Source organism: Tachypleus tridentatus, chromosome 8 (genome assembly GCF_004210375.1).
Source record: "Tachypleus tridentatus isolate NWPU-2018 chromosome 8, ASM421037v1, whole genome shotgun sequence".
NCBI lineage: Eukaryota > Metazoa > Arthropoda > Merostomata > Xiphosura > Limulidae > Tachypleus > Tachypleus tridentatus.
The window spans coordinates 877,488-899,118 of NC_134832.1; the positions used below are offsets into that span (position 1 = coordinate 877,488).

At 35.4% G+C, this 21,631-nt stretch overlaps 1 protein-coding gene across 4 annotated transcripts in view; it reads left to right on the forward strand.

Annotated features, from left to right (window-relative positions):
- The first annotated feature begins 1,474 nt into the window (after positions 1 to 1,474).
- LOC143258404 (uncharacterized) overlaps positions 1,475 to 21,631 on the forward strand; it is a 56,977-nt gene continuing 36,820 nt past the window's right edge. For 2 of the 4 annotated variants that reach the window (XR_013032263.1, XM_076517297.1), the window contains exons 1-2: positions 1,475 to 1,513; positions 19,749 to 19,863. Coding sequence is in view for 2 of the 4 variants with exons in the window: in XM_076517297.1 (XP_076373412.1) it covers positions 19,771 to 19,863 (93 nt within the window). In the remaining 2 variants the exon portion in view is untranslated. Of the gene's footprint in view, positions 1,514 to 16,282; positions 16,423 to 19,742; positions 19,864 to 21,631 lie in introns of those variants that run through there. The other 2 variants (XM_076517298.1, XM_076517299.1) reach the window with 2 other exon arrangements.

Here is a 21,631-nt window from a genome sequence, read left to right on the forward strand (position 1 = left end):
AGCCCAAGAGTTAATAGTAGGCGGTGATGACTAGCTACCTTCCCTGTAGTCTTACACTAGTAAATTAGGGATGGCTAACGCAGATAGTCCTCGAGTAGGTTTGAGCGAAATTCAAAACAAACCAAACCAGTCATGAGTAGACAGGTCCCAGTCAACCATCAAATATATAACCCGTCAATAGCAGATATCAGATGCCTCCATGTGGAATAAAATTCTGTGCTTTTAGTATCTGTGGGAAATATAGAGTGCTATCAGAATACTTTTTGTGGTTGACTTATTAGCTTTGTGGTTACCTTCAAAGACCGAAACAAACAATTCTTCAGAATATGTATATATCTGAATATTACCTCATTATAGTATATTTATAATTTTCACAATTGTGATCACTGAGCGGTTGAAACTCTTTGTCACATATTATAAAGTTCCATTCCAGTATCCAATGAGCTTTACAATCTACCTATATACATATTTGTAAAACAATAATAATTTGAAATGTTTAGGTTTTTATAATATGTTATTTCTCTTAAGTAGCAAACCCAGTCTATTAAACAACAATACACCTCAAACATGCTCACTCTTTCAGCCGTGGGAGCGCTATAAAGTGACATATAAACCCACTATTCGTTGGTAAAAGAGTGGCCCAAGAGTTGGCAGTGGGTGGTGATGACTAGCTGCTTTCTCCCTTGTCTTACACTACTAAATTAGGGACGGCTAGCACAGATAGCCGTCGTGTAGCTTAGCGCGAAATTCAAAACAAACCAAACCAAACCTAAACAACAATAATTCTATTATATTTTCCAAGTATAAATGAAATAGCTATGCTAGTTACAGGACGTAACGTAACATGGTCTATGTTCAGCAAGAGACCGTTTACTTTTCAGAACTGGCCTGGCATGGCCAAGCGCGTAAGGCGTGCGACTCGTAATCCGAGGGGCGCGGGTTCGCGCCCGCGTCGCGCTAAACATGCTCGCCCTCCCCGTGGGGGCGTTATAATGTCACGGTCAATCCCACTATTCGTTGGTAAAAGAGTAGCCCAAGAGTTGGCGGTGGGTGGTGATGACTAGCTGCCTTCCCTCTAGTCTTACACTGCTAAATTAGGGACGGCTAGCACAGATAGCCCTCAAGTAGCTTTGTGCAAAATTCCAAAACAAACAAACAAACTTTTCAGAAATCCTGGATACTTTTCTTAATGTAAACAATCATTTTTAGCTCCTATTACTGTTGATGGCACTTTATTCCTTGAACTAATCAGAAATTATAACAAACCTATTCCTGCTGAAATCAGGGATTCGATTCCCCTCGATGGACATAGTAGATAGCCTGATTTGGTTTTGCTATAAAAAATACCTACACATATGAAAAAATCTATATACTGTAAATTTCACATGTGACTGACACATGCATGCACTTTAATACATTTTAACATTACCACCGATGCATGAAACGTAAAACTATCAGTAATGTATAGAGGGCGCTTTTTCTTTAATTCATTTGTGTGTGAATTGTGAATAGGGTAAGGTTTGTTAGGCTTAAGGTATTTCTTTTATATAAATTTTTATTACCATTAAATTTTTAAAATAGTGTAGCTTTTGTATTTAATACAACTGCTTTATGTGTTTGTAAACCGTAAGTAGTAGAGTAATTGGTGTTTGACAGAAACTACATTATTCAATAACAAAAGAGTAGCTAGTGCTCCAGTTAAGCCTAACGATGAACTTCGTGTGACGCGCCATTTCTCAGGAATTTTTAGGCCTCATGATTAAGAGTATTTATATATTTAAGTTGTACATTAATGTATGATATGTGATAGGTTAATTTGTATTTCTCCCAAAATTATTACTGTTAAAGTTAGATAAACTTGTTTTCAGATTTGTTGTGTGATTTTATGCTGATAAAAATGAAATATAATTTAAATTTTGAAAGTTTCAAGACGGCTTGACTGGGTTATGAAAAATTATAATATACGACGTTTCGACAAGATTTTGCTGTCCTCAGTTTTGTCATTACACAGACAAGCCGTTTCAGTACTTTTATTTTCTGAAACGTGGGAACATTTTTATTGAGTTATGACGTTAAGTATTGACGTTAGTCTTACAATTCTGTTAAAGAATAAAATAGGCAATGTAGAAATTGTTAATTATGAAAGTGTGTATATTATACTAGATGTAGTATTTGGGCATCATATATAAGCACATGAGGAGAAATTTCAAATTACTTAGTGATATTTTATTGTATTAAGAAACTATTTAAATGTTAGAAATTTAAAAACTTGTATGATTGATAAGGTTATGAACTTTCTTAAATTAATGTCACCATTTTTCCATTCCAGCCATCATTGTCAATATAAATAGTCTTGGTCATCAATTTAACATTTTACTATGGATGATAGTACATGGTTTTAGTGTTTATGTAATCAAAATAAAAAAAATTGCACAGTTGGATCCCATGGTCATAAATTAATATACTTACACTGAAAGTTCAGTTATGTAGTTTCTAATGAATATAAAACAATTAAAAATCATACTTTTAAATCATAATTTCTAATTGTCCAACCTTCTATAGCATCACCATAGAAAAAATGATAATGATGACATCCAAAGTTTTACTCAAAAAATGTTTGAAATGTATTTAGGAGGATTTAGAGATTACACAAGTGATATTTGAGATGAATAAAAATGTTTTTGATCTTAGCATCAAAATCATTTTTCATTCAGACTGGGGAAAAAAACAACTTGGTATATTCACTGACAAATCTTCAGTAAAAGTACTTCATCAAAAACTGATTTTGTGTGCAATTAACTTGTAAGGTTTACTAAGAGTCTGCCAAACAAGATACATATACCGTATTAAAAGCGGTTCTATTAAACCTACATACAGATAAAAATGATTAAATGGTAGGCCCTTGGGAGTGAGCCTATAATGAGAGAGTTCATAATTGACTAAATGTATATTGCATGTACTGTACATATGTAATCTAGTTTGTTAAGCATCATGTGTTGAGTGGGTGTATTCTAAACATGTTACAGACCATTATAAAGTATGCTTACATGCATAATGATGTGGAAATATTGTATGTGCGATTTAATGGGAAGTTCTGAGAAATGAACATTAACTTTGTTAATTAAAACTGTGGGGCATGCAACAATGTAGTAATGGTCATTATCTAGGATTCAGTAACAGTGCAAACAAAACAATTCCTAAATGGGAAGAAGATGGCACTGCTTGAATCAAGATGAAGAACATTTGAAATATCAAACTGAAATATGGTACTTTCACTGTGTTGCTGGATGTCTTAAAGGAAAGAGAAATGTGATTCATGACTGGGGTTTTGTTTTGCAAATTTTAATGTTAACCTGGAGATCTCTCCTGAATGAAGGTTTAGCATGTTACATTGATATACAGCATATCTGGTGCTGAATGTAAAAAATTTAAAATATTTGCTTGCTTGACATGAGAAAAACTCTATGAGGCATCTCGTATCTGGCCTGATTAAGGAGATTGTGTTCTGAATATAAATTAGGAATTTATCTTTTTGTACCATGAATTTATGATTTCATAACCAGAAACCATTGTCTATTACAGTTTTATTATGCTGCCATTTCGAAGTATCATAAATTGAGGCACATTAGTTTATACCTGCCCATCAGTTCTAATCTTTTGAAAAATAACTCAAGATTTGATGAGTGAAGTTTAATCCAATTTTTGTAACAGGTACTAGATCTGATTAACTTTTGAAGCTTGAGAGGTAACTGGAACATAGTAAATCTTCCCCAGCCTTGTGGACAATGTTTGAGTGCAGGATGAATGGGTAATGTCAAAACTTATGCAACAGGCATGAAACAAATGGTTCTAAAACTATTAATATTTTGAAGGCTATGGTAATTGATACGTAGGAAATCCATTCCAGTCTTGTGGGAAGGTGCTACATCATACTGGAACTCGACCTGATAAATTTTGAAAGTTATGGATAAAAAAATCACTGGTGTGTAGGAAAACTTTCCCAGCCTTATAGATCTGTGTCAATACATGGTATATTAATATTTATGAAACTTGTACAACAAATGCTACGTCCAATATTCTAGATGCAGTTAACTTTCTCAGGTCAAAAGGCTGCTGATACAAAGAATACCCATTAACTTGTATATTACTTGTTTGGTTTCTACTAAATTACTTAATCAGTATTTGATCAATTATATTCTGGGCATATTCAGAATGTTGATGCAGTGTACAGACCATTGCTTTGTAAAATACTCTTTTTGTTTTTTTGCTTATGGTAATTGTTATAGTTGTAGGGATGTACATATTATTGTCTTTGTAGTGTATCAATACCAGCACTAATGTGAAAGCAATGAAATAACAGAGGTGTCCAAATGTCACTGAAAATACATAGATATAACAATGTTTTGGGACAACATAGAATTCCATTCTTTGACTCCATTGTTCTCATTTGTGAATCTCCCTTCTCTTTGGGAAATTATTATGGTGATTGGATTGTATCCATAATAATTCCAAAGTTCTCTTACCAGCTTCCAAAACAGATCTGTATCTTCAGTGACACTTTCCTGATTGAAGCACATCTGAACGAATAGTTGACTTTTTGCACTTTGGATGAAATTAATTTAAAAAACAAACTTAAAGCCAGCCCTTATCATTTATATACATATCAAGCTTTTCTTCTTTGAAATTTACTGAATGTACAGCATTCAAAGAAAACTCATTCCAAAGGACAAATCACCCTGTTGGAAAAATAAAATTGTTTTACCCCTTTTACCATGTCATTATGTTTGTTGACTTGCATTCAAAACTTTATTGAACTACTATTTTATAAATTTATGTTAGTATGTTTGTAACCAAATTGTAGATTATAATTCAAACTTTATTATTATATGTAAGTTAATTTCTTAATTTAAAAGTACAATGTTAAAAGAACACATCCATATATAGATTTTAGTGGGTCCAATGGTATGCAGCACTATTTAGAGTTAGATTTTTGTGATGTCAGAAGTTTATATTTTAGTATATTTTATATACTAAGTTTATATTTTTGTACAAATTAGGAACTGACAAGTTGGAATATAGTATAGGAACCTGGCATTTTTTAATTTTGCTTAGATATGGCATATGAATTGAATCAAACAGTGGCCCTGTTCACCTTTTTCTGTTTTTGGAAAAGGTCCCTTTTATACACTTACTACAATATATGACAAGTGAATAACCAATTGACTGCTTAGAATGTCCCCATAGTGGTTTTCATAGCCATTTTATTGTTTGAAAGGCTATCATGTTCTTTCAATCCAAGATTTCAATGAAGTAGGTTGTCTTTAGTCTGCTCGAAGTTTCGTATTTTTGAAGCTAAACACATTTTAGAGTTTAAGCTTAATAAGTTAGTGGAATTGTAAGGTATCAGTGTAGTTATGATTTTTTGGTTCTTCAACTATATATATAAAACCCAGAAAAAAGTTTTGATATCTCCTGTATGCAAAATTTTAAAAGGCTCAGCAATCTATGACCAGCAGCAACCAAGTATAAAGGTTGTAGTGTGAAGAAATATTTGTTTGCAATACTTTTTGATTTATTGTTCTATATTTTAAGAAAAATAAGTTAATTTATTTATACATATTAATAATCTATATAAGTACATATAATGTATAATAATTGAAATGTGGCTGTATATTATAAAATATTAGTCCTTTAAAACACAGCTGATGTCAGTGCACATTGTTAACTAGGTGTGACTGTAAGGTTAGTGTAATAAAAAATATATATATAGCATTGTGAGATTTAAGCCACGTCGTCTAAAGAGTTGTATTTTTTGTTATAGCATGTAGACATTTTAATAAGAAAAAAGAGAAATTTATATTTCCTAATAATTTTATGATGTTTACAAGGTTGGTCAAGTGACAGACCCCGCATAATTAAAATATAGAAATTAATATAAAATATAGTATTACTGAATGCAAACATTTAAAATGTACTTGGAAAGTTTTAGAGATTGTGCGAATAATATTTAAAACTTATGGGCAAAGAATAGTTTACTTGATCATGACATGAATTTATTTTGCACTCAGATGAGTAATGAAACATGTTCTATTTTCACAAACAGCTCTTCAGTAAAATATTTCAAACAGTGTGATTTTTCATACACAAAATATTTGTATTTTTTACACATGCTGTATCAAACGTTGTAGTGCAAATACTTAGCATGTGTAAATGTGTAGATGAACTTGTAGCCTGTGTCTAAAGGGTTAATTCAGTTTGACTGAACTTCATTTGAAACAACCATCTGCTTTCTTCCCTCCAGCCACTCTTTCATCAAATATGCTAAATTATCTTCTATACTTATAGAGACAATTTTTTTTTACAAGCCTGTTATGTGGCAATTGGTCAGATTCTTTCTGAAAATCCAGATATATCAAATCTACACTCTTACCTTATTCTTATCTACAAAGGTAATAATCTTTTCAAAACATGTCAGAAGAGTTGTATGTGAAATATTATTGACTGCCCAATAAAATTCTAAATTTTATTAAACGAGTTTTGAAAATATCTTTTAACAGACTTTCAAAAACTTATTCAATAGCTGTTATAGGGTATATTTTTTATTACCTACCTTGAAAAGAGAAGTCAAGTTAGTCAACTTACTGTCTTCTCTTACCTACACAGTTTTAAAGAATGCAGAGAAAACATTAGCAAATAGCTCAAATATTCAATTCTTAACCTCCTAAAAACCCTTTGGGATATATCATCTGGACCAGGAGCCTTATCATTTTTTAAACTTCCCAATTTTTTATTAATCAACTCAGAATTAATGCTGTTCAGGGTTTTAGCAATATTGTTTTGTTGAAAGTTGGAGATCCAAGCTACTTGTTAGTGTATAACTATGGATTAACCCATTTCATATACAAAGATTAGATCTAGATAAGGAATAAATCAGAACTTTTCCATTTGTGGATTTAATTTCATTTTTAATAGAAAGGTCTTAGAATAAGCATCACTATTATAATGTTAGGAATGGGTTACCTTATAGATAGATATTATTTTACCTCTTGGAAAGATGTGATTTTATAGAAGCATGAAAAATTATTTCATGCTTCTATCAATGCTCACGAATTATTCCTCAACCCAATATATATAGTTTATGAACAAAGAAGTTTGTTGCCAAGAAATGATGCCTAATCTCTGAGATAACTCACCTTCCCAAACAAAATAACTATTTTCCTTCTATGTCTGCCTATGAGTTTTGCATACCACTAACCTTGAGCCAATTCCTACCTCATTTTTACATGTTTTAATGTGAACTGTACTGGTATGTGATGATGACATCATGCAACAGAAGCCCTTCACTAATAGGATGGTAACATTACCTTATTGTGCAGATAATTCTCACTATGTGCTTGCACTCATGATAACTTCATTTCATTGTACAGATGTGTTAAGAATTTCTCGTCTGAGTCCAGTTTAACATTTGCATGTGGTAGTGAAACTTTGGTTTTTGTTTATTTTGGCTTTTGCTTCAGATGCTTTAATTTTTTTTTATCATGAATTGTCAAATGACAGTGTCATATACTTAATCATGTATGAGTTATAATATTACACACATAGGCTTTATTTCTACTCTGGTGTCTAAATGTTTGTAAACTGTCAGGGATTTTTTAGTTATTATTCAGTGTGTTGTAAATTACTACATGCTTATTGGACTTCCTGTTCAGGTCCCATTGGCTAAAGTTCTTTCTCTTCATTTAGGTATGATCTGTTGGATTACAAATTTAGCCTGATTTGCTTTGGATAGTGCCTTACCATTTGTGGAATGACCTTAACTTTCTAGACATTTTTTACTCTTTTCTCAGTTTCTGTTATTGGTTTCTATTTGGGCTCCTTGCCTTTTATTTTGTTAATTGTTCCTCATTTTCTTCCTTTTTTTCTTTACTCCCTCATTTCCACTTTTTGTCTATGACCTTTCATTGTGCTCCAGAGGGTTTTTCTGTAGAAGATCATTCCTTTCTCTCTGTCAGCTGCATTGCTTCTGCTCTGGCCCTCCTCACTTTGTTCCCCTCATGTTGGGATTTGTTGGTTTGGGTTACTTTCCTCTGTCCTGTCCTCTTCTTCCTCGTGAATATTGTCTTTGTTGGGCTTCCTTTTTTCTCTTACATGTTTTTGGTGATATTCTTTTCTTGCAAGAGATTTGGATTGATGTTATACAACTTCAGCTATTATTATTTTTCCAGGTTTTCCCCCTCGGTGTGGATTCCTGTACGTGGTGAGGGGACCTCTCAGGGAAGGTTCTGTTCTATCTGGTTACCTTCTCTGGGATCTAAACATCCACCCACATGTTTGCCGTGCGTGGCGACCCGTGAAGGGGAGGAGAGGATCCTGGTGGTTGAGGGGTCCAACCCTAACACACCACTTTGGCCTCGAATTCCTGTAGACGGGCGGCCTTTGGGTGGCCCCCCTTGGGTCAATCGGCTGGTCCACTTGGGCTAGAGTCAAGCAAGTACCAGTGTTGGAAGTTCTCAACGGGTGTTGTGGACATTGTGCCTAATGCTGGTGTTTGGGTATAGTGCTCACGAAACCCTGGCGTTGCTGCATTGTCCTTGCGTGACTTTGTAGTGCGTCCTCTTGTAGTGCTCCATGGTGGGTGGGGTCAGTGGGTAATGAAATTTTTTCTTTTTCCTATGGATCCTCTAAAAAATTTAAATATAATTGTAAAAAAACAGTCAATTGGTAAAGCGACCACATCTTGAATACTCAGAACAGCAATCTTCAACATAGTAACACACGTACCTCATTTTCTTATATTACATTCTCTTTTGGAAAAACCTTTAGGGCAAATGTCCCCTTTTTTTATTCAAAAGGGACTAGAGGGACTTGCTGGCTCTCCAAAATCAGTAAAGAAACTTCGATCTGGTGACATATTGGTTGAAACATCCACATCCCAACACAGTGAACTCCTCTTGAATTCAAAGGCAATTGGGGATATACCTATTGAGGTTACACCCCATGCTACCTTGAATTCTTCACGAGGAGTTATTGTTGAAAGGATTTGAAGAGCGTTCCAGTCAGAGATTCTCGCTGGTCTCTCCACTCAAGGAGTTTCTGCAGTGAGGCGATCTCCACTGCAAAGATGGAATTACACTGCCAACAAATACCCTCGTTTTAGCATTTACTTCACCACGTGCACCTGCCACCATCAAGGCAGGTTATCTCATTTGCAGGGTTCGGCCATACATACCAAACCCTCTTCGATGTTTCCAATGTCAGAGATTCGGCCACTCAAAGACATCCTGTCATGGTTCCCTGACATGTGCTCGTTGTGGAGGCAAGGACCACGATGCCTATGACTGTGACATGAACCCACATTGCGTAAACTGCAATGGTTCTCACCCCTCTTACTTTCATTCTTGCCCAAAATGGTTGGAGGAAAAAGAGGTGCAGCATTTGAAAACGACACATAACATTAGTTATCCTGAGGCTCGGAAATTGCTGTTTACAACTCCATCTCGGACATATGCTGCTGCACTTCATTCCACAACTACAGTGGGAGTGCAGACAGATTTCTCTGTGCCTCCAAGAGAATCGTTTTCAAAACAAATGAAAAGCCTTTTGACCTCCGTGGTTAAAAAGGTTGATGAATCGACTTCCATACCTATCTCTGTTCCTCCCATACCTTCCAACTAACCTCAAGATCCACGTCCTTCAGTTTCAAATACAGGCATTTCTTCTGATACATCTTTTTCTCCCACCACAAGAGACAAAACAATTATTCGTTTGCGTTCTCAGTCACTGGATTCCCCTTCCAATAACAAAAACCTGCCCACTCGACACAGAGCAGGATCCATGGAGGTTGATAGACCTCCTCCGACTAAAGACAGTAAAGAAAAAAGACGTGGTCGTAAACCGAAGGGTTCTCCAGCCACTTCACCTACCCGTTCTTAAAAATGGCCACCTTGATACAATGGAACTGTCGAGGTTTACGTTCTAATCTGGATGATATCAAAACGCTGATTGCTTCCTACCATCCTGTTTGTCTTTCTTTACAAGAAACATTTCTCAAAACTGCTGATACTGTCTCCATTCGGCAGTTTTCTCTGTACAGAAATGACAGGTTGTGTGATGGTTGAGTACATGGAGGGGTGGCACTGTTGGTTGATCAACACGTGCCCACCCTGTCTTTGTCACTCAACACATCCTTGGAGGCTGTAGCCATCCGTGTTTCCTTGGGTCATACCATCACTGTTTGTTCTCTGTACCTGTCTCCTGGAAAGACATATGATCGATCAGATCTTGATGCTCTCGTTGAACAATTGCCATCTCCATTTCTCATCCTAGGGGATTTTAATGGACATCATCCCCTCTGGGGAAGTGCTATTATTGATGGGAGGGGCCGATCTGTAGAGCGGATTGCTCTCTGATCACAATCTTTCTCTTTTCAATACTGGTTCTTCCACTTACTTTCATGCACCTAGTCAGTTCTTTACTGCTATTGATCTCTCAGTTTGCTCCCCTTCATTATTCTCTCATTTTTCATGGAGGGTTGACAGTAATCCACTAGGCAGTGATCATTTTCTGATCCTTTTGAGAGAGACTGGCCGTGGTCGATGCCACCCTACCCGCGTGCCCCGGTGGAAGCTGGATCAGGCAGACTGGTCCACTTTCACTGCTCTCGCAGAACTTGATCCTGCCATCGTAAATCAGCCATCAATAGACGACTGTGTAGCAGCGGTAACTGACTGTATTACACATGCAGCTGCTCAGTGTATTCCTAAAACCTCAACACGTTTTCCACGATATCCTCGTCCGTGGTGGAATCCTGCTTGCCACTTAGCACGGAAGGCTCAAAAGCGGGCCTTGGATACTTTTCGTAGATATCCCACACTTTCAAACCGGGTTGCTTTCCAATGGGCCCGTGCACATGCTAGGTGGGTAAGACGTCACAGCCAGAAGGAATCTTGGATTAAGTTCACAACCAGTATTTCTTCTACCACCAGTTCCAAGATCATATGGGACAGGATTCGAAAGATTAATGGACACTACAATTCTATCCCCCTCTCGATCTTACTCTCTGATGGTCAGGAGGTGACTGATGTTCGGAACGTCGCTAACACTCTAGGTGAAAGATTTTGCCGGGTATCTAGCACTTCTGCTTGTTCCTCCACCTTTCTGGCCATCAAGACTCGGGCAGAGCGATCACCTCTTTCCTTCCGAACTGACTGTTTCTTTGATTATAATTGTCCCTTTACCCTGGTGGAACTAAAAATGGCCCTTCATCGGTCTGCCAGTACGTCTGTTGGACCTGATGATATTCATTATGACATGCTGCACCATCTATCTCTTGCTTCTTTTGATGTCCTTCTGATTGTTTTCAACCGGATCTGGCAGGGGAATGTTTTTCCTGATGCCTGGCACCAGGCTATTATTTTACCTTTCTCTAAGCCAGGGAAAGATCCCAAGTTTCCTTCAAACTACCGTCCAATTGCTTTGACGAGCTGTCTCTGTAAGACATTAGAAAGGATGGTTAATGCTCGTCTTGTTTGGTTTCTTGAATCAAACAACCTCCTCTCGCCCACCCAGTGTGGGTTCCGTCAACAGCACTCCACCACAGACCACCTAATTTGTCTTGAAACATCTATCAGAGAAGCCTTAATCAACCGCCAACATCTTGTATCAATATTCTTTGACATAGAGAAGGCTTACGACACAACATGGAGGTATGGTGTTTTGCGAGACCTCCATACATATGGGTTACGTGGCCATCTACCAATGTTTATTAAAAAATTTTTAATGGACAGGAGATTCCAAGTTCGTGTGGGTTCAACACTTTCCCGTTCTTTTGTACAGGAACTTGGAGTCCCTCAAGGCTGTGTATTGAGTGTTACACTCTTCAGTATAAAGATAAATTCCATCACTGAACAACTCCCTCTCACTGTTGCGAATGGGCTGTATGTCGACGACTTTCACATCTCATGTCAGTCATCAAACATGAGATATATTGAGCGCCCTCAATTGTGTTCGGAAGTGGACTCTGGCGAACGGCTTTAATTTCTCTCTCTCCAAAACTGTATGCCTGCACTTTTGCTGTCGACGGGGTATTCACCCTGATCCTGAACTTTATATCGGTGAAGTTTTGCTGCCAGTGGTCTTGGAGACCAAGTTCTTGGGGCTTATCTTTGATCGTAAACTGACCTTTATACCACACTTAAAGCAGCTTCGGGTCAAATGCACAAGAGCACTGAACATCCTCCGTGTTCTCTCTTCTACCAGTTGGGGGGCAGATCGCTGTTCAATGTTAAAGGTATATCGTGCTCTTATTAGATCGAAACTCGATTATGGATCAATGGTCTATGGCTCTGCCAGACCCTCGGCCTTAAAGATGTTGGACCCCGTTCATCACCAAGGACTTCGACTCTGCACTGGGGCTTTCTATACCTCTCCAGTTCAAAGTATATACATTGAATCTCATGAACCTTCTCTACACCTTTGCCGTTTGCAACTATCTTTACAATATACTTCGAAGCTTCATTCCTTACCAAAGCATCCCACCTGGAAATGTGTTTTCCTTCCTCGGTGGGCAGTACTTTTTCAGAACAGACAATCTGTCATTGCTCCGTTTTGCCTTCGCATCCGGGAGCAATTGGATGAATTGGGTCTGTCCTTGGATAACATTGCAGATTCCACAGGTCGGCCCATCCCACCATAGCTTATTACAGCCCCCAAATGTGACCTTTCTTTCAGTCACCTAAAAAAGGCAGATACTCCAGATTGGAAGTACCGTCTTATATTCAATGAATATCTTTCAAACAATCATTCAGTTCCCATTTATACAGATGGTTCCAAATCAGGTAATTCAGTGGGCTCTGCTATGGTTTGCTATGGGTCAGTAGTTGTGCGCAGAATCCCTTCTACAGCTTCTGTGTTCACTGCTGAACTGTATGCCATATCTCTTGCCCTGGATCATATTGCAGCTGAGCAGTACTCCAACTGCACTATTTATACTGATTCGCTTAGTTCTATACTTGCCTTGGAATCGCTACACGTTAGCTCACATCCTATTCTCGCTGATATTCGAAACCGACTGGCCCATTTCTCATTAGCAGCTACTTTAATCCAGTTTTTCTGGATACCAGGCCGTGTTGGTATTCGCGGGAACGAGCTTGCAGACATGGTAGCTAAATACGTCTGCTTCAGCACCATCACTCCTATGCCTATTCCGTACATGGACTATGGTGTTGTCTTCAAGGCTCGGCTCCGTGCCAGCTGGCAGTCCACTTGGAATGAGCAACGTGACAACAAACTTTTCAAATCAAACCAAAAATTGGACTTTGGCCATCTAGCTTCCGTAAAGTTCGGAAGGAGGAAGTTGTTCTCACTAGGCTACGCATTGGTCACAGTTTTTTAACTCATTTTCTTTTATCTGGAACTGATGCACCAATGTGTAGTTTGTGTAACACTCAAATCACTATCAGCCACGTTTTACTTTCTTGCCATCGTTACAATTCTCAACGACGGCAATATTTTAAACATATTTTTTCCCAGGGTCAATCTGTAACATTGGACAGAGTTATTGGTGATGGTGACTCTGTCCACCTTGATAATGTTTTTAATTTTTTAATGGCCATTAACCTTTTTAATCTCATTTAAGTGTTGCATATTTATTTATTACACCTTTTTAATTGTGGTTCCTTTTTTACAGTTTTAATCTCTCTCCTTCAATTTGACATTGTACAATGGCCAGAACATTAAATAACCCGACACCAGGACTGGAAAGGCCAACTTCAGGTGACTAACGCTCCTGTTTGAACTATCCGTTTGAACTACTTGTTAGTCATCCTGGCGAGTTGTTATTATATTTTTGTTGCATATCATTTCACACTTTTACTACTTAACTTTTTAGTACTGGCCATATTGACTCATAACCCGGAACCAGGACTGGAAAGACCAACTTCAGGTGACTGACGGTGGTTTTTATACTTACCTGTTAGTCTTCCTGGCGGGTTACGATCATTACCATTCTGCTACAGGTAGTTCTTTACAACTTTGTTGACTGGATGTCAACATTGGTTTTTACGTTATTTTCTGTTTTACTTGCTGTTTTGCTTTTATCTTCAATTACTTTTACAAATTTTACTCCATTTACTTGACTTTTATCTTTTTACTGGACATTTGGCTACTCATTATTACGATTTTGCGGAGTGTCTTTTAAAACTTTTATTCTTTTACATTTTGATAATAGCTGCTATGACACATAACCCGGAACCAGGACTGGAAAGGCCAACTTCAGGTGATTGACGGTGGTTCTTGAACTTACCTGTTCGTCTTCCTGGCGGGTTATGATCATTAACATATTGCTAGAGTAAATATTTTACAACTTTGAAGACTGGATGTCACCATTGGTTTTTACACCATTTTCTGTTTTAATTGCTGTTTTGTTTTTACCTTCATTTACTTTTACAAATTTTACTCCATTTACTTGACTTTATCTTTTTACTGGGCATTTGGCTACTCATTATTACGATTTTGCGGAGTGTCTTTTAAAACTTTTATTCTTTTACATTTTGATAATAGCTGCTATGACACATAACCCGGAACCAGGACTGGAAAGGCCAACTTCAGGTGATTGACGGTGGTTCTTGAACTTACCTGTTAATCTTCCTGGCGGGTTATGATCATTACCTTTTTGCTAGAGTAAATACCTTACAACTTCTTATACTCTGCCTTCTATCTTAACATTGTAGACTAGGTGTCAACATTGGTTTTATACTTTTTTGTTTTACCTTCATTTCCATTTATGTCTATTACTACATTTTTTTTTTTTTTACATTTTTACCGAATGTCTGGCGCAGATAGCCTCGCTGCTTTGTACCATAAAACACTAAATCAATCAATCAATCAACCAGGTTTTTCATCATTCTTAACCTTGTCCATTACTATTTTTTTTGTCTGGATCACAGTTTGTTTTGAAATTGCAGGACCTTCTCATTTTTCATCCTTTCTCTGTCAGATGTATAATTTATCACTCTTCGTGTCGGTACTTGTCTCTCTTTCCTGCTGATAGTCATATTTTCTGATCACAGTCATTTTTCATTTTTCTAACTTGGATTCTCTTTTTCACTCAGTTTGTGATTCACCATAATAGCTTTGTCAGACATCTTCCTATACACCACTTGTTTTGTTTGTCAGTTTTGTTTCTTCCCATTCCTTGTTCTTTCCTGTTAGCTATTTTATTATTCACTCGTATTGTGAAGGCTTTCACTCATCAAATTTGTGACTCTGGGCTGGCATCCCTTTTCTTGGATATTTGGTTTTTGTTGATCAGTTTTTGGATAATAACCTCTTCTTGCATCTCCCTTATTTTATAGAAGGCTACATGATGGAGGAGCTTGTCATGAAATTTAAGCTTTTCGTCATGTCTACTTAGTATTTCATACTTCTGTGTCTCAGCTGAGTTAAGCCTTCTTAGCAGTTCTTATTCTCTTCCTCTGTGAGAGGCTGTTACACTTCCCTGGAACTACTCATTACTTTGGGGTATGCACACATGTGCCTCCTGCAGTGGATTTTGCAGAATCAAGTATCGTTTCTTTAGTTCGATTGTCTTCATTTGTAAATCTCTCTTCCCTTCGAGGTATTGTCATGATACAGTTACGACAGAAAGTGTTTGTACCCCTGCATCGTGACTTGTTTTTTCCTCATAAATTAAAAAGTATCATGATTAGGATAATGAAAGTATAATATATTATAAATATTATACTAACACACATCTACATAAATTTTTATGTAAATTGAATGACAAATAAACTGTTTATAAATAAATGACCAAACAAAGGAGGGGCAGAAAGTGTTCGTGCGTCTACTTTAATGGTCAGTTGTGTAGCCTTTCAGGTAATCTATTCTTATGGCCCTCCATGATCGTTTGACAGTACTCGACTGGTTTTTTTCTTCCATTTTTCTTTACAGAAGGCCTCCAACTCTTGCAAATTTTTTTGGATGAAGCTGATGAACCCTGGTCTTCAACTCATGCCAAACATTTTCAATTGGGTTGAAATTGGGTGACTGCAATGGCCTTTCCAGAATGCTTATATGGTTCCTTGCAACCAGGATTGCACATATTTCGATGTGTGCTTAGGGTCATTGTCGTTCTGAAAGATCTAATGACACCCAAGCTGCAAGTTCTGAGCATCATTCTTGATATAAGTGTCTAATATATCAATGTACTCTTTTTTCATGACTCCGTTGACGCGGTGAAGGCTGCCTACACCAGAAGAGCTGAAGGAGTGCCATAGCATGATCGAGCCACCTCCGTGTTTAACTGTAGGGATGGTGTTCTTTGGAAGATTTCGTTCCCCCTTCTTATGGAAAATATAGTGAACCTTATTGTGGCCGAAAAGCTCGATTTTAGTCTTGTCTGACCAAAGAATACTCTTTCAATAGGTAAAATGTTTATCTACATGCTTTCTTGCATGCCTCAATTGTGCTTCTAAATGAACAGGCTTTATATATGGAGTTCTACATGGATGGCATGCTTTGAACCCAGAAGAGCATAACATGTTCGTAACTGTAGAGGTGCTTACTTCAACCCCAGTTTCCCTTACCAGTTTCTGTATGTCATTACGTGTTAAACGAGGGTTTCAGCTAACTTCTCTGAGAATTTTCCTCTTTGTTCTCTCTTGAATTTTGGTGGGGCATCCGGAACGAGGGAGGTTAGCAGTTGATCCTGTAAACTTAAAACTTAGCAATTATGCTTTGAACAGTAGATTTCGGCACATTAAGTTGTGTAGCAATGCCAGAAAGAGAGACACGAGACTTGTATTTTACAATAATTCGGTTTTTTTAAATCACTGGACAGTTGTTTCCTGTTCGCCGTGATGGCCAAGCAGATAATGACGGAGACGGTGCTAAATTGCCGGAATTAAATTTTTTGCTGGCTAAATTCCAATAATTATGAACCCAGTGTCTAGTTTTGGAATGGTATAATGTAGTTTATTTGCCAAACTAAACAAAATTTTTATGGGAATATCAGTTTTTTTCACACGTTCTGAAATGTACGAACATTTTCTTTTCCTCCCATTTTTGGTTATTTGTTTATGAACAGTTTGTTGTTTAATTTAGATAAAAATTTATGTATATGTGTGTTAGTATAATATTTATAACAAACCATATGTCTATTAGCCTAATCATGATACTTTTTAAGTTATGAGCAAAACCTACTCGAGATTCAGGGGTACGAACACTTTCTGTTGTAACTGTAATTGGACTGTACCCATGATACTTTCAAAGTTCTCTTACCAACTTCCAAACAGATCTGTATCTTCATTAATGCTTTCCTGATTGAAGCATATATCTGAAGAGTTGTCTTCTGGCATTTGGATTCAGGATACTCGAATTTGTTGTTCATTGGGCATGTTTTCATTTCTGCCTCTACTAAAGGATCACTTGGTCATCATCTACTCTGCCATTTCCATGCTTGGGTCTTACACCAGCCATCTAGTAGATACCCATTTCAGAGCCATTTGCTTTTGAGTGTTTTAACATAATTTTCTGGGCCCATTCATGTAGGGCTTCTGTTGTTGCTTGTCATTTGACAGGATCCAAGATCCTGATGGTAGACTGCCTCTACCATGTAAAATCAGAAACCTTTCAGGTTTGATAAGAAACCTTAAAGAAAGTAAAGCTTTCTGCTTGGAGAATGCACTTATGCTGCTTTTTTATCCTAATCTTTCTTTAGGTGTTTTAATCCTTTTGCAATAGTCTTAGTATAATGTACACAAGTGTGTATACATGTTTGCACGCGTTAAGTATTTGCACTATAAATTTTGATACAGTGTGGGTATTATAACAAAGTGTGGAACATTTTGGTAAAGATTACAAGTAGTTTATGATGATGAGAAACCCACTTGAAATAGAAATGTATTTCAAGATAGCTGGTATTGGTATTAAGGTTTAATACATATGCCAGCTGTCTTGAGATGCAAAGATTACAAATATTTTGTATACAAAAAATAAGTTTTTTAATTAAATATTTTTACTTAAGAGTTATTTGTTAAAATTCAAATCTGTTTTTTCACTAGTCTGAGTACAAAGTGATTTCTGTTTATGATTAAGAAAAATTTTTCATCCCAAAAAATCTCATATTATATGGGTAATCTCTAAAATCTTCTAAATACATTTTAAACATTTGTTTTCAGTAAAAATTATATTTTGTTATTTTCTATGCTCTATGTGGAGTCTGTCACTTAACCAACCATGTAACCATCATAAAAAATTAGGAAATAAAATATATATGCTTTTCCATGCTTTGACCCTTTTACTCTTGTTACTGAATGTTTAGTTTTTTGAACTTCTGCTGGTGAAGGAAAATACAAACGTTTAGTCTAAGTAGTTTAAGGCTGATATCACTGTATAATATGAATGTATACATTCATTATTATCATTATTATTATTATTTTTTTTTGCATTTCCATTCATATTTACCTAACATTACGTAGTTTGCATTGACGTGGTGCACGTGCACTCAGGTTGCATATCCAATGATATAAGACTGACATTTAGTCTTTCTTATCTTGGCTGTGTTTTAATGGACTAGTATTTTGTAATATCACATTTCATTTCTTATACATTATACACATGTGTTTAGAATTTTACTATTTAGAAATAAGTTATTAAAATTATTAATTTTTTAAATATAGAACAATAAATCAAGAAGTAAAACGAACAATTATCTTTTCTTGCAATGACCTTTGTATTTAGTTGTTGCTAGGCCTTTCAAAATTTTGCACGTGGAGGATATCAACAATATTTTTTATATGTTTTATATATATATAGTTGAATAACCAAAAAAAACTGAAAGTAACTACACTGATACCATAGAATTCTACTATAATTTACAGAGCTTAGCAACTAAAGTTGTTTTGTATTTTATAAAATATGAAACTTTGAGCAGACTGACTACACAACCTACTTTCTTGAAAAGTTGGATTGAAAGAACATGGTAACTGTTTCAAATATTAAAATGGCTGAAAAAACCACTGGGGATACTTTAAGCTGTTAATTGGTTATTCATGTCACATATTGAAGTAAGTGTATATAAGGGACTATTTCCGAAAATGGAAAGAAGTTAACGTGCCTACTGTTTTTGATTCAGTATGTAAGCCATATTTCAGCAAAATAAAACGATATGGAGGTTCTTATTTTATATTATAACTTAATAATATTAATAATTTGAATTCCTAATTTTGATATCACAGACATCTAATTTTAAGCAGTGCTGCATTCATTGTAACACATGACTCACTACAATCAGTATGGATGTGTTTTCTTAATATTTGCTTTTAAATTAAGAAATTAACTCATAAATCATTTTAAAATTTGATTTATAATCAACAGTTTGATTCCAAATGTATTGACATAAATTCATAAAACAGTACTTCAATAAAATTTTGAATGCAAGTCAACAAATGAGATGACATGGCCTTTGACCCATAACTTGTCATGAAAGGATTAATAATTACAATGCTGAAATGATTTTTTAATAGTATAGGAAGTTTTGTTTTCATTTTTAAACTTTTTCTTTTGTAGCCAGTTATTCTAGTTTTATTTTGAAAATCTTACTCCATCAGTGCCCACTAGTTAGTTATTTTTGTATTAATATATTTTGAGGTCTAATAATTAAAATCAAGACAGAAGCAAAGTTATACCCTCCTTTTAAGTGTGTGTGTGTATATATATAGTAGTCTATGTTGTATGTTTTTATTAATTAGATCTACTGAGGTTGAGGTGAACATGCCACGTAGTAGGCGAACTACATCAAAAAGTTCAGGTGTGAAGAAACTTGAACCTGCTGAAGCAGGACCAGAAGATGTTGACATTGTCCAAGTATGTTGAGTTTTGAAATTTGCTCACTGTACTTAGTTACCTAAGATTTGTAAATGCCATGTCTTTTAGCTTTGGAAAAATTAATGGTCATTATCAGTTACTTAAAAAGTTCAATTTTATTTTTTCAAGAAAATGATTGTTTATCATCTAAAAACATTTTTTCCACTGATTGTCTACTTTTCTAATAAGACTTTTTTAAGTGTTATATATTTTGAGCCTCCTTTTTTTTCACGATTGATAGCACCAAAATACTGAGAACCATTACATTTTACACATGATAAACTATAGAACTGTAGCAAGTATGTATAATGGTAAATTATTTACTCAAGGATATTAAGTGTTCTTAAAAAATTTATTTTTACTATGTGGTATTTTAATGAATAGTAAGTTACGTCATAAATATAGTGGGAGCAGTAAGGCAGTACCTATAAATCACAAAAAGTGTCAAACATCTTTCAACTTAATATATGTTCATAAATTTTCGAAAACAGTATTTAGAAACATTTATACATGCCATTAGTGTCTTTATTATGTAATGAAGGAAAATATTCATTTGTAACAAAACATTTTATGTTATTTAAATTAAAGTTTATAACTTTAAAATAAATACATTACATTTTTTTTCAAGCATTTTGATCAGAAATTTTCAAGTACATCATGGTTTTTAGTGATTTGAAGCCTTGTTTGTGAAGGTCTTTACTTCCACATACTCAGGAATATTAGTATTGCATTGGTAGCATACATGATGATGTAATTAGTGAAGACCATTGCTGAGTAACATGCTCAAAATACTTCATTTTTTACATCATGTGTGTGTTGATATGCATTATAGGCTTAGGAAGAGGGAAGGTTTTGTGAGAAAATTAAACGTTTTATAATCATTGTTATTTTTTTACTGTTGAGCATACTTTATTATTATTTTGAAATCTGTGCAATAAGTAATTGTCGGTAAGTCTTTTCTGGTGTAATCTACCTATTGCCCAAAGGCAAAATAGTACCATAGAATTAAAAGTAACTGTAGAAAATATTCTTACAATTCTTACATAACTAACAAATACTTTAAGTGCTGGAACTCGTATTAAAAACTTGATAGTTAGAATGTAGATATCAAACATTTTGGTTTCAGGTAAATTTTAATTTGCTCAAAAAAACATACACAAAGCAACAGTGGTTTTGAACCCCCTTAGTTTTTCTGAGCATAATATGGCTCTTATAGCCTTGTCGGAGGAAAGTTTAGATAGTTTTGAGTAGAACGGAACTATTTAGTAACTTAATACAGATGTGGTTTGTGAAAATTTTTTACCACAATTAAAGTTCTTATCTTTGTTAATCTTGTGAAAAGCTTGCTCTATTATTGTAAAATTCATTTGAATAATGTAGTTGGAATAGGATAGAAAAATATGAAGTAGATTATTATTAGGCTTAGTTCATTTTGGCTCTATTAAGTTTTCAATGAAATTTGGAAATTTTCAGATGAAGAAAAGTATTTTTTATCTCAACATGAAAATCTCTGACTTCATATATTTAAAGAGAAAGTTTTAATAAAAATACTTTACTAAAAATTCTGATTCTTTTTTTTCTAAAAGACATGTTTAATGAAAGCTTGCAAAATTTCATGAAGATACACAAAACATAGAAGTTATAGTATGGAAACTATGGGTGAATTTGGGGCAAAGGAATTCACATGATATACCAAGTCTGTAGTGAGGATGAGAGAGAACTGAATATATGGTTTTATACAGTTTCCATTTTGTAAAATGTAATTGGT